This window comes from Acipenser ruthenus, chromosome 3, assembly GCF_902713425.1.
Source record: "Acipenser ruthenus chromosome 3, fAciRut3.2 maternal haplotype, whole genome shotgun sequence".
Taxonomy (NCBI): Eukaryota; Metazoa; Chordata; class Actinopteri; order Acipenseriformes; family Acipenseridae; genus Acipenser; species Acipenser ruthenus.
Window position 1 is genome coordinate 16,677,795 of NC_081191.1, and position 16,804 is coordinate 16,694,598.

At 36.5% G+C, this 16,804-nt stretch overlaps 1 protein-coding gene across 3 annotated transcripts in view; it reads left to right on the forward strand.

Moving 5' to 3' along the window:
- LOC117394303 (intermembrane lipid transfer protein VPS13B-like) overlaps nucleotides 1-16,804 on the forward strand; it is a 370,657-nt gene that overhangs the window by 237,742 nt on the left and 116,111 nt on the right. For 2 of the 3 annotated variants that reach the window (XM_033992431.3, XM_033992429.3), the window contains exons 31-33: nucleotides 9,217-9,420; nucleotides 12,767-12,893; nucleotides 13,732-13,875. In XM_033992431.3, coding sequence (XP_033848322.2) covers nucleotides 9,217-9,420; nucleotides 12,767-12,893; nucleotides 13,732-13,875 — 475 coding nt within the window. Of the gene's footprint in view, nucleotides 1-9,216; nucleotides 9,421-12,766; nucleotides 12,894-13,731; nucleotides 13,876-16,804 lie in introns of those variants that run through there. The other variant, XM_059012617.1, reaches the window with a different exon arrangement.

The following is a 16,804-nucleotide window of genomic DNA, read 5'->3' on the forward strand; positions in this document are numbered from 1 at the left end:
AAAATAATCATTTAGAAATAATCTCTAGTTTGTGTAGTTTTTATACTTGCTGTCTGTCCCGTCTCCATTCCGCTCTGAATGGCTAGGGATCGCTGTTAATTATCTCAGTGGTCCGTTACTACTGTAGTTTCACTGTCTCTGTACTTTCACCCTGTTCTGACAGATCTCATTGACTGAAGCAGTGCTACAATGCTCTCATTCGCTTAAATGACTGTCAGTCATCATGACCTGCACCGACTGTGCACTTTCATTTGCCAGCTACAGACCTTGTCATTCAAAGCGCCTACTTTGAAATTAGCAGGTTAAGGTGTAGGTAAGCTTTTGCTATAGGTATACGGTGACAGTTACTAGTTTGATTTGAAAATGGGGCGCAAGAGGAAAACACTTAATGAATATTATGCACAATACTCTGGTGTCTGAAGTCTCCATGGCAGGACGAAGCGGGCCTGTCTGCCTTACCTTCCAGTGACTCTGAGTCCAGCTGTGCTGAGCCTGAAGCAGGAGAGAGGGAGCTCAGACTCCAAATAATAAGTGCAAGTTAGTTCTGTTCAACTATCTAATGTTTTGTTCTGTGCATATTATTTTTACTTGTAAATTATGCTATAAAAGTCTGTGTAATACACTATATGTTGCATTTTTTACGGTTTATTTTTTCATTTGTGTAGGATCTATATCTATACAAAGGTATAGCTCTGCTGTGACCAAACGTTATTTCAATTAGAATGTTGGTAACCATGGTTTTGTTGCATGTTGAATATGATAAAGGGGTTTCGCTAAATAAGACGTTTCTCAATGGCATTAAAAGTCTGTGTTATTTTTAAAGCGTAACGGTTGATTTCACTCATTCTCGGCTTGAATGGAAAAATAAAGATTGAAAAAAACGGTAAATTCTTTCTAAAATGAATGTCGATATTAATTGTCGATTTGGCAAAAAAATAAAAATCGAATAGTAGCAAGCCTAGTTATGGGTACTTAACAACACATTTAGGAACCCATATATGCTCTATTAAAAAATTACCTTGATAGTGACCTTTGACCTCTTCTTAAGGTTAAATGAGCTTATAACGCCTTACAGTGTGTAGATAAGGTCATGGTTACTATGGTGTTTAAAGTTATAAAGCATTGTGAGATAATGAACTAATGCAGTAGTTTGACTTGAAACTCAGGGCTCTCCCCAGGCCTTTTCAGCCAGGCGGGCTGCCCAGTGAAGTGCCTGTCGCCGCCCGGCTGAAAAAACCCAATCCGCCCGTCTTGCAGATGCTGCTGTGCCTTTAGCAATAAGGATTGATTGCGCCTCTAGCTAACCACTTGCACATTTGCTGGGTGAAAAAAAAACCACATGACAGCTGTGTTATGCCTTGACACAACATTTAACTGATTATTTTCAAAGCAAAAATAGTGACATTGAATGCAGGGTTTTCAAAATAAGCTGATGATCGGCGCAATCCACCACCTAATACTATATTTGCGCCGGCTACTTTATTAAAAATATTACGATTATTTTCGGGTATTATCATTCAGTCCATTTTTTGTTGTATTATTGTACTGTAAGGTGATGTAGTACATAATAGCTATACATATGCACAAAAAAAAAGCTTATTCCTTTTGTTGTGATATTGTAAAAATATGTACCCAGCTGCTTGTGAGAGATATTGGGGGTTCATGTATAGAGGTTGTATGCCTTTAAGAAGAAAGGCGTGATGGGATATCAGCTGAACACTTAAGTGCAGAGGTGCTGGATTATTACACTCCAGTTTCATGCAACAGTTATGATGGTGACCAAACGTGTGTGAGTAGTGTTGTGTAAAACAAACAAAAAAAGGTTAAAATGAACAGTTGCAAACAAAAAATGTAGAACAGTGAAAAACAAAAAATACACAGCAGTGGATCCCTGATTCCTACCACTTTACAGCTTTTTTTGTACTTCTCGCTTTGAGTGCAAAAACAATATTTATATACAGTGTAGTTTACAGTAAATTCAAATACTACTAGAACACAGTGAGATAAGAAGTAACGAGTTAGGATTAAGATCATTTGTATCTACAATTAAATAATATGGTGCATCATAATAATAATAATAATAATAATAATAACAATAATTTGAGCAGATTTTAAAGTCTGGGGGGTATATTCTGTTGATCTAAACTGTGGAATGTCAAAATACCATCATAGCTGAAATATGTTTACCATATTTTTTACAGGCAGAAGTTACAGTACAGTACATCTAATAGTCTTTTTACACTAGTGTCTTTCTAGAATTTAAGTCTGCATTTACATTTGAACTATTTTGAAAATAGTGCTGAATTAAATTGGTTTCCATCGAGTTTGGATTGAGCTGTATGCAGCGTTAAACTTTGATATTAAAACTGTTTAAGAATGTGTTAGAGCGCCTGTAAATGATATTAAGATTCTGATATTTTACAGTTGGGAAATACCACATGTTCGCATCTTTAGAACTATACAGTCAATATGCCATGTTTATAACGAACTTATTCTGACATGTAAACTAAGCTGGAGATAAATGGCTCTTGCAATTAAGATGTTGAAATCATAGTGCAAACAGTAATTTTTTAGTATACACCATTTAAGTATAAACAAAATCCATCCCGATTGTTCTGTGCTGCCTTGTTTGACCACTGTCAGGAACTGAGGATTTTACTTTTAATCGGGAACTGTTGAATTAAGTACTTTGTGTGTGTGTGTATGTGTGTGTGTGTGTGTGTGTATATATATATATATATATATATATATATATATATATATATATATAGTTCTTGATTTAAATATCTTGTATAAATATGATTTAATTGATGACCCGGAATGTCTTTAAACTCTAATCAATCTAATTAATAACAGGCTTCTGTACATAATCGGTGAAGGAGGTATGTGGACCCTTTTTATACCAATAAATGTAGCCTAAATAATTAAAATTGTGTATAGTTTAACATAAAAAGAATATCCGATATATAATTATTTTAACATATGCTGTAAAGTTTAATGTATTATGTTTTCCTACTGTTGTTCTTAAAATATGATTCTGAGTGCACTAAGCTGACTTGTTGAGTGAAGTGCATTGTAATCATATGCCGGTGAAATTAAAACTATGTGGTCCAGTGGTTAAAGACAAGGGCTTGTAACCAGGAGGTACCCAGTTCAAATCCTGGCTCAGCCACTGACTCATTGTGTGACCCTGGGCAAATCACTTATCCTCATTGTGCTCCGTCTTTTGGTGAGACATTGTTGTAAGTGACTCTGCATCTGATGCATAGTTCACACACCCTAGTCTCTGTAAGTTGCTTTGGATAAAGGCGTTTACTAAATAAACAAATAATAACTTAAGTATTGTGCAATAAGAAGGAGGCTTGAATAGTCTAAAGGAGCCAATTGGGGATAATCGATTAATTTAAATGGTGGAAGATCCACCCTGGTGTTTTAAATATTGTTAAAGAATTGCACTAAAGATACTCACATGCACTGTTAGATGTTGCATTTTCATACCCTTCATACATGAAGATGCTTGTTTGTGGTACTGTATATAGATTCTTCACTGTTAGTACAATTTAATACAGTAAATGCTAATGTATTTTAAAAAGGGGAGGGAGTATCCTCAATGTTAGTATTCTGAGTGCTGGGACAAAATGCAATTTCTAAGCATTCACATTGCATTTAATGCATTGCAGTCCTATGCATCAGATAGTGTTATTTTGCTTTAAGAATACTGCCATTGATATCTTAATCTATTCTGATATTATTGTGTATTTCTTTGTCAAAAGCGATCATGGCTTTATCCTATGTAACCGAGTAAAATAGAATAATAAAAAAAAATAATGAAAATCCATGATATCCATTATTATTTTGACTAATTATTTGCCTGTTAATTTTGAAGGACTAGAGTTCTAATTAAAAGCCCTGATTGCAGTGTTTTATATGCAAATTAGGGGCAGTTGGAGTTGACTTCGAAGCCACAAAATACCCAGTCAGTTAAAAATGGACCACCTACAGTCCGGGTTTCTTTGCTAGCTAAGTAATTGCAAGACCCTTGAATAATATTTTAATGAGTTGCCCCTTGAATGGATGTGTGCAAGCATGATCTAACCCCAACTATTCTCTGGAGGAATAATGTGCCATGAGAGATGAAAGCCTTGGTCCTACAGAGCAGGAGAGTGAGTCTTGGTTTATGAGGTTTGCATGTTAATAGTGCAGTCCCTTGTATAAGCAGACTTGATTTTTCAAGCAACAGCATATTGACTGATGTTCCTCTGAAGTGTTTCTGCCAGCTGCGTTATTTCTCACAAATTCAATAACCTTGAGGCTTCTAGTTTGGTTTTTACTCTTATTTGTATTATTTTCTTGCAAAGTAATGACTAATTTTATGATACAAACCAGATATTTTTTTAGTGACAGTAAATTCAAAAAATGTTTTTAAAAATAAATAAATGCTGTTGCCTCTGTTTCAAATTCTCCTAATTACAGTCACAAAAAATATTGTGCCAATGCCATATGGTACAAAACATGCAGAAGTGCTTGGCACTAATGTTGCCCGAATATTTAAAGTCACCACCTTGAGGGCCTCTTTCTTGCTGTTGTGGATTGCAATTCCTTACACTGAGAAACAGACAGCATTGAAAAAACCTTCTGCAGGTTTTGAGTGCTTAAACGCAGATTTTACACTGCTTTATTTTATTACCTTGAACTGCATTTAACCTTTTCACCCTTAGAAACTGCTATAACAAAAAGAGGGGCCCCCACTTAGAAACAGCAGCTGTTCACAGTCGGATCAGGGTAAAGAGAAGTCAGGACACATCTTTTTGGGTTTGCTATACAGTGCTGTCGGAAGTACTGGCTTTTTACTTTATTCATAGTTTGTCAGCCTGAATCATTATGGGTTGCTAACAGGTAAAGTCAAAGGGGTTAAAACATTTTAACTCCTGTAATCTCCTCCGAGAATCACTAAACAGGCTGAAAGAAATACAACTTACATCAGTACATCACCACATCAGAATGCACCTTCAGCAGTCAGTGGGTTTCTGTTACTCGCTAACTAACCCTCAGTGGCCAGTTTGCGACCACCACTCATAAACTGTACCTCTGTTTGTTTAATGGATATAGTTTGACCAACACTGGATTTAATAGCATTCAGCTTTATTAAGCCATAAACCTTTTTTTTATTTGCTAGCCTTTACTCTAACCCCACCCACTTTAAAATAATATAGTAATCAGCAGAAAGCATGTATAGTTGGCAAGGATCTTTGTCAGTACAGGTGTTAAAAAACAGCAGAAAATGGCATCTGTCTAAAGGCAGAAAGGTTGGCACAGACCCTATTCATTTTAAGGGAGCTGTAGTGCCATGTTTCCTGTCATTATACAACCCCCTGTGGTGTGTCATGAATCCACTGTTATTTACCAACTGTTATGGGTTTTCCTCCTACAGGACTTGGAGCTTGGAGGTTGCTAACCTACTAAATTATTTTTGCAGAGCTTTTTTTTCCAAAGATTTCTTAACTCTACAAATGTATGTCTAGCGCTCTTAATTTACTGTGATGTACATGAGATTATTTTGTTTGTTTTGGAAGCCACCATGCTACTTGCAGCTAAACAAGAAGCTCCTCATTTTAAAAAAAATGTTTATCCAATAAATTCCAAAGTTATTATCCATTAATAATTCATTCCACTGTTGTGTTTCATGTAATCAAAATCAGCATCCTGCTTAGGAGTATACTGTTGAAATGAATAAAGGATGTCAATAGTATGGACACCACTGCATGTATACATGAATGGATAGAGTAGAGAGACATACAGTACAGGAATGATTACCAGTAACAGGCTTCCACATTTTCTGAACTCTAAAACACATAAGGTGTTATCTGTTACACTGTACACTGTTACATATATGCCCTGCCATACTAAAATAAGCAGCCCCAAACATAGTGGTATCATCTGAAATGCCCACAATACCTCCACATCCATGGTATAAATATCAGCTGTCTGCAATGTGGAGCTCAGGAGTAGACAATATGATGCAGAGAATAGATGTACTTGATATTTCACCTTTTACACAAGGTTGCATAATTGGGCATTCTGACATTTGACAAAGTGACAGGCAGATTGCCAGAGATCATGGTCTTTCGAATGGGTGCATAACATTATTGTGACATATTGTCAGGAGAGTCTGACCGCCGCACAACGTTGGCCTGGCCACCCATCGACAGTCACAAACCAAGTCCATTCCAACCCACGACAAAGCCTTGTAGGCCTCACCAGCTCCATGAACACGAGCCAGTGTACAGAAAAACAGGTTCTGCACAGGCTGGGCTACAATGGTCAAGTGTCCTGATGGAACCCCCTGCTTATCCATGCAAATGTACCCAGCAGATGTTAGACAGACCTCTACAGTTCTGGAGGTCCATTCTGATCTCTGGTGAGTCCCCCTTCCAACAACTCAATTCGAATAGGTGCATTTAGTATGGAGGAGGGCTAAAGATGAATTGAAGAACAATTGCTTAAAGGCTGCAGCATCATGATCTGGGGTGTGATTTGGTTCAGTGGAAAGAGCGAGTTGGTGTTCATCGCGGGACCTCTCAATTTGGCACATTACATTGCTATCCTTCAGAACCATCTCTACCATTGTTCAGCCTAGGGGTTTTACAGTTTACATCGCACCATCTGCAGGAGGAAAGCACCACATGCCTTACGTCCAGAATCACCACTACCTGGAAGAGACAAGAGGGACTGGAGCTTCTTTCCTGAATTCCTCAGAGTCCTGACATGAACCCAATCAAACATTTCTGGGAACACCTTGATAAACAATTGCGGAAAACTCAACCACTACTTGCCAATGTGAATGAACTGCAGACAAAAATCATCAGACTATGGCACTATCTCACTAGTTCCATGCCTGCACGGGATCAGGCCCTGTATGATGCAAAAGGCCTAGCTACCAGATACTGATGTGTTTGTTTCTGATCAGTTTTGTCCTTAGGTTGTGTCGCAGTATATTAAATGTCACCTCTGTTTCAAGACTGTTCATTTTAATGTGGCAGGGCACTGTATAACATAACAATACAAATATAAAAGAAACTTGTCGATCTGGCCACTTATGAAGTTAAAATTGGTTTAGAATGTGTGTAAAAAAAATGGAATGTTTAAGAAAATAGTAGCAGTACCATGAAAGAGAACTTTTGTCTTGTAGCACTTTTGATCTAGTTTTAAAAATAGCAGAGTTGTCATAAAACAATGTTTTTGTGGTATTTCCTCCAATTAAAAAAAAAAAAAAAAGTCTGCCTTGGCTCGGAAACCCACCAGAACTACATGTTGAAACACCAGTTGCCTCAGTCATCTGTGTACATATTTAATGTATTGTTTGTAGATAGAAGTTATTTTTCCAATTAGATTTCTAACAAGTACATACATTACCAGTGGCCACACAAAAGCACTGGAGTGGTAACTGTATCCCTTTGTTTAACCTGTTATTCTTATATTTCATGCTTAAAAACCACAATAGTGAAATGTTGCTACTAGATACGTTTGCCCAATTGGCCAAAAAAGCATTAAGTATTTTTTTTTTCCACAACCCATGTCATATAGATGAAGCATTTATAATGGAGAGCATTAAAAAACACGTACTAGAACCTTTTTTTCCCCTATTTTGCAAGGAATAATGTAAATCAACAGCGTTTTAGAAATCCTGTAATGCACCCCTAATCTTCTCATGTTCTTTGTTTTAATATTTATAGAATTTGTCATAACATTTCTGTGTGATTGGTAATGTGTTACTTTGTGTTAGAAAAATGAAGAAATATTATATGAAAATTGCCATCGATAATTGCTGAAACAAATATAACTACTAATGCTGTCATAACATCTGTTGCAGTTTTCAGCCCATATTTACAATATTTAAACTCATATTTAAATTCACCAGGATAAATAAACAGTTCCTAGCTGTGAGCCCTGATGTCATCTGCAGATGTAAATTCTGTTTCTTATGTTAGTAAATTCTGCAAAATCGTGTCTTTCAAAGCAAAATAAATGACATCATTGTTAAATGGATTTAATCTCCTGGGGAGGAAGGTTGCGAAGAGCGCACTTAGCTTTCAGAGAAAAGACGAATTCTGATACATTACAGACTTTCATGGATGTGGAGTTTGTATACAAAATGCTTTCATTTAAGTACTTTAAGAAGGTTTGGGACTACTGCAAAGTCCAGAAAAGTTAAACAGATTTTGAAACACATCACCCCTAATTGTAAACAGGGCATAAATCAGAGCCTTTAAAGGACAAATCCTTTTAGTGGAGGGGCATTGTATTTATCTACATCTTTTTCTGGTACCATTTTAACTAAGAGATGATACAGGCTTGAGACATGTTTGGAGCATAACACACAATGTTAAGTTATTGAAGTTGACTTACCACAGAAGAGTTTTTTGTGATAGCAGTGATGTGCTGTAGCAACCCTAATGTATTTATCTTGTGTTGAACTAAAATATAATAAAATGAGACGGTCAGATCCCCACATGCATTTTGAAAAGGCTCTAACCCCTGCAATGAGATTTTTTTTCACAGTTTGAGAGCTTGTCATTACTGTTATTTTTCCTACACAAGTAGTGAATGTTGGACCACAGTTATTAGAAATGTACTGCTCTTTAGCCTATGATAGCAGCAGTAGCTACCCATTATGATATGATCTAAAAACTACAAAAATGCAACCTCTGAGCTAAGTGGAGGTTCTGTTATTCAATGACAAACTTGACTTTCTTCAACACCATGGCTAAGATGGGGATCTCAATAAACAACAGTCATTTGACAATGTCCTTAGTTAACAAGGCTAAATAAGCCACCGGAGGGTTGATTGCACATGGGTGGCATGCAACCAAAATGACACCTATGGTGTCAGAACACTAGGCATATAGTGTTGCATGGGGAGATTTTGAGTATTACAGCATGTTCAACAAGGAAGTTGCACCACTGGAATTCTGTAGCAGTGCAAAATGTTGTTTTCTTAAAATTGTTTTGATTAAATGTTATGAAAACAACATTAAACGCTGTCCACCTACAGCCCTTTCCGCAAACTGCCTTCCACAAAAAAAGTCATAAATCAGTAGATGACCGACAGCTTCTAACAGCAGGTTCTTTTTCTATCTATTGTATTTTAGGGAGAATGTGTTCACTCAGAATGTTAAACCCCAGACTTTTTACTTTGCATTTATTTTTTATATACAGGAGGGCTTTGAATCTGGGAATACTGAGCGACCCAGGGTCAGAGGTAGAAGACAGACAGTACCAAATAGACCTCCAGTCCATCAATATCGGCACAGCGCAGTGGGATCAGCTGAAGCCAGAGAAGGAAGGACTCAAGGGAGGCGTGCTTGTTGAAAGTGAGCGGAATTCACAGAATCCCGCCCTGGAGTGGAACATGGCCAGCAGGTAAGCTGCTTCGATTTTTACAAACATTTTACAAAAATTTCGACTAGAGGTCTTAATCAGTTTTAGAGGTTAGTGTTGGCTCCACACCCAGGTGATGAAGTGAAATAACTTTTAATTCTGTAGTCCTGTTAAGAGAAAATGAACATACAGGTACTGTAGTGCAGGTGGGCATGTAGAGTTAATTGACCCGTACAGAGGTGAATAGGTAATTTAAAACTTTCCTTCACCCACATACACTCCTCCTATATAATTCAATTTTGCACTTAATTCCACTTGCAGTTATCTTCTCTGTTTACCTGAACTTGACTAAATTCCCATCATTCCCTCCCCGCTGCCTATGTGCCTGGAGGGGCAGTAAGACCTGAATGGTTCAATTGTCACAACGGTACGTTCACACCATCACTATTTACACATGCTTTTTCTGTTAAGGAAAACAGCTCTACCTAGATATAAATAAATGCCATGTTTAGTGAATCATCACACCATGAGCCAACACACAGACCTCTTTCCTCCAAAACCACTTGTGTCTTTGTTTTGTTCATACAACTTTTAATACAACTATGTTTTACTTACCTCCAAGCTGCATAGCAGCCACACTTTAACCCTTAAACCCTAATTGTGTTTGCTTTATAAATGGTAGTTGACGGGGTGTACATAAAATGTTACATTTAATGATGTTAGATCGCAACTGAACTGCAAAGGTCAGAGCGAAATTACTGAAATCCTGGGTTTAAATCCCAGCTGAGCTACAGACATTAAGTCCCAGTAATGCTGGCGCAAGACCATTATGTGGTGTTGGTGTTGATTGGCATTACTAGGATTAAAGTAGAGCCTTGTAAGTCTTTCAGTAAGTTACTTGACCTCCTGAAGTTACAACCACTTCAGCTACAACACTGATTAGTTGCAGGATCCCACTAAAAATGACTTGCATAAGAGTTATTTTTATACTGTAACTCTGTCTCTCACTACTTAATGTGTGTAATCTGTATTTTTGCTCATTTCATTTTTAATTCAGTAGCATCCTTTAACACACTATTAAACTTAAGGGGGTGACCTTTACTGTTAATGGAATTACTTCAAAACACACAAGGTACTGCCAGGTACTGTAGTGGATGGATGTTGTAATGTGATCTTGCTGTTCTTTAATTACTAAACATAACTACATTTATTTTGTAATAACTGGTAATAAAATTACCTTTTGTTAAAAGTTTAAAAAATACCTGTACATTTGGTCATTAAAACAAGCAGATAACAAACTGTTCTCATTTTATTCATTTACTTTTGTTTTGAAAGAGAAGAGACCGAAAAATAAAAAAAGAAAGGAATTTGTGGTTTGTTCACTGTTGACAGGGCTTCGCTCAAGTAACACAAGCATAATTTAGACAAAGTGTTGTAAAGACAAATGAGTTTTCATTAAATCAGAGGGAACATCATATATCATTCAACTGTTAATCCTGAGTTTTCTCCTACCTGTTCTGAGAAGGAGTGGGTAAATAAAACCTTCCAGACTGCAATCAAATACACTTTGAGTGCAGTGTGAAAATGTCTTGAGTTTTCAACTCTGTGTCATCACTGGAAATCAGACTTCCTGGACTCAACTGTTTTCTTAGTAGACTTGGCTAGCCATCTTATACTTGTTTATGGCCACCACATTCATTTTTTCTGTCATGTCATATCTGTTAGTACTAGACAATCTGGAAAAATGTAGGACTTATTTTCTACAAGCAAACATCTCAGTGTACTGTAATATACAGTATGGACTAAGGACTTGGTATGCATGACTGACTGATGCATTTAGTCATTTAGGTGATTGTCTAGTTTAGATGTGACTTTTCTGACATATAACAATTTCTATGGTATGCAAGACTGATGTCATGCACTTTAGGTGTTTCCAGAGTCTTTAAAATCCAACCGTTACATGGTCTATATGCTCAAACCAGAGCTTATTTTGTTTTTTAAATGAATAGAAGTTTGCAAATTACCCCAAACAACCTAATTGTGTTCTAGAAACAGTTATCTGCAGTTTATTCTAATATATTGTGTACACCAATTTCCTACTGTAGGTACAATTGCAGTGTTGGAACGGTACTTCAGTTCCAAAGTTCACGCCTTTTTCTCTATGCTCTACCAAAACACTGCTTTACATTCCACTAATTTAAATTCCAGGAGTTACACCAAACTCAACTTGATTTTTGTAAGAAATTCCATCCGCAACAATATGCTGACAGGACCTGTCTGTACGATAGTGTACAGTTCCACAAAAGATGTTGAGTTTTTACTCATGAACTTTCCACCTTCCTACATTGAGTCATTTGGTGTCATGTAATTCCTCAGTTGTATTCACACCAGTTATCTCAGTATGATTCATAATTCCTTGAGTAGCTTTGTTAGTGCTATTCTTCCTCTACTGGAAATTGGAGAGCAGACCTTTTAAAAAACGAGAGCAACTGTAAAGCATTACAGCTACCATTTTCAGCTCCTGGCAAAACGTTTAGAAATACTGTGCTATATTGTATTGAAGTAATTTGCCATTTTTGATAAATAATACAATTATGTTGCATGGCTTGACCTAAATGCACCTTGCACATAACTTTCCACCATAACAGGCATCCTGCATGATTTTTTTTTTTTTTCAGGGGAAAAAAAATGTGGTTGGCATGCATCCCTTGAGGATGGTGTTTAGTATACAGTTCGGCATAGGAATATGATATAATATTGGCAGTGGTTAAAAAAAAAAAAATCCCTAGCCCACCTACAAACCCAGCTTTTTCTAATACTGTGCTGACTATAAATATTGGAAGCTATACTGTTTGATTGTTTTAATAGTAGCAGATGTGGCAATTAACACCACCTTATAAAGCCGAGTTGTATATTTGTTTTACTGCTAACAAATGTTCCCACAAATATAATTTGATTGTGGGAATGAACATTAACCAAAGGGGAAAGTTTATATTTAAGGCTTTAGTTAGGGTTTGTGTATACAACTAGGGTGTGTTTGCAATAGAGAATTGTCAAATAATGGATCACGTTAGTTTGTAAATTATTGATGATTAAAAGTTAAAGTGTCATGCTGAGAAGCTGAAATGCCCAGTATATAGGTCAACTTCCAAGAATAAATGTGTTTTGAAGGTTTTATTTTGAAGTTATTCTACTGTTTGAAAACTGAACAACATGGCCTGTATAGTCAAGTCTAAAATGTGTGATAGCCAAACAAACAAACAGCAAAACCATCACAGCACTGAGTTTTATGTTTAGATGCCCTATACCACAGATATGCGTCCGTATAACATTCCATAAGCAAATCATGAATTGCTGCAAACTGAATATACTTTGTTTTCCTTTACAGTATTAGGCGCCACCAGGAAAGAAGAGCGATTCTAACTCCAATTCTGACTGATTTCTCTGTGCGTCTAACTGCAGCTCCTGCAATTATCTTTACAAAGCAGGTGTCCCCGGAAAATGCACAGATTGAGGTTGGTAGCACACTGTTATTCTGGTACAGCTTAAAGCTGTAGTACATGTACTTTGACAAACTTGTTTTAAAAGTGACAGTAATGAAAGGAAAGTTTTATTCATTTGCAAAAATGAACATGTGATTCTGTTTGGTGCAAGCTGTACTTCAACAACTAAATGTTGTAGTGTAGTAAATTCAACACAGAAAGTTTTATTACCGTGTATGTTATCATACCATGGGTATGACAGACATGACTATTGTCTATGCAGTAGAGAATACACATTAGAAGAAAACTGAGACAGTGCTTACTGTAACTTCTGTTCCTATACAGGCACTATAAGTACTGCTCTGTGTTTTTACTCAAACTCAGTCAATGGGTGTGATGATCAGAGATTTGCTCCACAGTGTTAGACATATCTTTTGGGATTGTGCTATTTAGGACTAATTGCTTCTCTCAGGAATTGTCAAATTGTTCTGCTTAGAGAAGAACAAAAATCATCTTTGCTTGATTATTATTTAAATAACAACAAAGTACTCTTATTGAGAACACTGCACAGTAACGTTTTTTAAAATGCCAGAAGAGCTCAATGCTAAATGAATAGTCCCTATTCAATACATTGAAAGTTGATTTATGTTCAGTGGTCTGTAGTCCTTTAAGAAGCACTCATTGGTGCATGTCTTGTGCTCCCAATGGACACAATAAAAAATGTCATTCAATATAAATTGTGTGCAATTTCAAACTCAGAAATAATTTCCTCCCCCACGCTCAACACACAGATCTTGCTGTATTGTAAGCCATTCTCTGGTGGAGGAAGAGAAAACGCTGATAATGTTTAATACTGTTTAATTCTCTGCAGGAGATTGTAGTGTGTGGCCATTCCTTGGAAGTGAACATGACCACAAGCCTGGACTTCTTCCTCAGTGTGGCTCAAGTACAACTCCTCCAACAGCTCGTCAAGGCTAATCTGCTGAGTCTGGAACCCCCTGACAGGGCCACCGAGGTAAACGCTTTGGGATCTCTGATTTACAGCCTCTTTCCACCACTTTGTTTTCAATAAAACTCAGTAAAAGCCATGCCAGTGCACCACTAATCTTCCTCCGTTAAGTACATTTCAGATAACCGAGCAAGTTCACTTACTACAAATGCTTTCAAAAAAAAATATTATTTTGTCATTGTCCTTTACTTTGAGTTACAAAAAGAATTGAATTGTTGTTGATTAAACTAAGCTGGATTCAGCTTTTGTTTATGAAATAAGAAACTGGCAGTAATTTGCTATCTGTCTGTTTGTATATCTATTTACGGTAATAATAAGACATAATATTTACCAGCTGTTTTGCGCGTCTTTAAAAATGTAAACAGAACAACAAAGCCAGTTGAACTGCTGTACAAGGCCTCAATTGGTGCAGGGTATGGATGGGTATCAATCAAGGGTGTTCAGTTCAGATATCATTGGGTTGGACACACAAAAAATACAATATAACTACAGAGCACCTCTGAAGAGGGAGGTTTACTAAACAACACTGAAAAGAAGGGGAGTGGGAGATTGTCTAGCTTCAAAGAGGGGACTTTGAAGCTAGACAATTTTACTTTGCTGGAGAAGAGGAATGTCAGTCAAGAATAATGTTTTGTAGCTTCTGAACTGAAGCTCTCTTTAAATAACCCTAGGATTCAATTTTATAAAACGTACTCAATAAATTGTTTACTGCCAGCACTACGTATAAATCTAGAAACCTATTAGTTATTTTCATCACGGCTGATATTTGTTTTGTTATTTGGTACTTTTTAAAAGTCTCTAAGGACCATAATTAAAATGTAATCCTAGGATAAGTATAAAATAATTTTGTATGAAAAAAGTCCAAAATGTACATGATAACAAAAGCTGATTGCAGCAAGTAACAGACATCTGTTTCTTATTTGACTTTCTTGCAATGATTCAGAGTTTGCATTTATTGTTGGATTCAGTTTAGGTTACTAGCCTTCAGTACATGATATTTAGCTGTTCTTCTATAGTGTTGCTATCATTAATCTGGTATACAGCAAGGCTGATAAGGCAAAGGCGCTAGGTCTGTGTTTCTTTTACACTCCGGATCTTGTTGCTTCCAGTTAGGCATGCTGTAGTGCACTCTAGTGGCAAATTAGTAAAATTAAGATACTGTTTGTGGGGTTACAGTTAGATCCTGATACAACAAAATGCAAAATACACAACATTTAAAAAAAATTCAGACCAATATGAAATAAAAAATAATTTATTTTATAAAAAAATGTGAGGTGTAAAAATTGTTTAAAGATATGGCACTTTGTAAGATCAGTTTGCTGGTTATTGATGCAGATTGGCTTTCGTTCTCGGAAAACATTGTACATAACAAAAGGAACCTAACAGCTGTATTGTTTTATACTCATTAATTTGTTTTGCAAGGGGTAGAGCTTGGTAGTGACAAAATGAATGCTGCATTAATCCCTAAATGTGAACTAAAAATACGAAAGCAGTGAGCCATATCCATGTATCTTCAGAATGGCAGGTGGCACCGCACGCGCACACACACACACACACACAACATAATTGATGTTTCTAAGTTGTTTCAACTCTGCACCTTTTAAGATGTATTTAACTTAGAAATGTGCTAGAACCTCAAAACTGACATGGCATGATATTGCAATTGCAATTCTGTGTGCATTTGTAAAAGATGAAAATGCAGGCAAATTAATTGTATTCCATGGCACATATAGCCTTCCCAAGTATTGTGTTTACTATGTCCCTACCATCCGCTTTGCAGTAACTTTGTAGTGGAAAGTATGGCTTGGCTCAGGCAGGAGGCTGTCCGCCAGTAGTCACCACAAGTTTCTTTCCAAAATATTTAAAAAATGGCAAACAGAAAAAACAATTAGCTGAACTTCTAGCATCCTCAGCTGTTAAAGAAAATTGTAAATACGAAACTATATCTTCTGTTTATTGTCTCCAGCAAATGATTACATTAAAAATTGTGTGAAGAAAAAAAAAAAATCAAATAAAACTTGGCCAAACCCCACCATACTAATATCCTGAGAAAAAAGCTAACCCTTCCTCTTTTGGATGTGGGTTAGGGTTAGTACCAAGCTTCACTGGGAATTGAATCACTGGCATTGCCTATTTGGCAGGCTTGTGTCTGAATGGAACAGTAATGGGAGTAAACAAATGGATTAAAGGTGCATTGACAGCATGTACAGTAGAGATGTGTTTCATATTTCAGTATCCATGTACTGTATTTTTTGGTATGGTGATTCCTGTGAAAGAATGCAGTCATCCCACCCCCTTGTTCTATTACATATCTATTTCAGTTGTTTCTAAAAAAAAAAAAATATATATATATATATATATATATATATATATATATATATATATATATAATATATATATTATTTATTTCTTAGCAGATGCCCTTATCCAGGGCGACCTTACAATTGTTACAAGTTATCACATTATTTCACATTATACAGATATCACATTATTTTTTACATACAATTACCCATTTATACAGTTGGGTTTTTACTGGAGCTATCTAGGTAAAGTACCTCGCTCAAGGGTACAGCAGCAGTGTCCCCCATCTGGGATTGAACCCACAACCCTCCGGTCAAGAGTCCAGAGCCCTAACTGCTGCCCTTATATATTTATTTCAAATGTTTACAGTATGCCACCGATGCAAATCTTTCAAATTGTGGCTCTAAAATTGCAGAGAAAGTTTACCAACATGAAGAGGAGCTGTTTATTAAGTGGTGCTGTATGTTGGTATGAATGGGTAGGGTAAAGGTGTAGAGCTAGTGCAGTTTGCCAGTAAGAAGGGTATTATTGGTATAATGACATTTGGAGTTCTTTTAAATGGTACCAACTGCAATGTCCCTGTTATATGTTCTATAGTTCTACCACAGATTATTGTGTTTGGTTCTGGTTACCT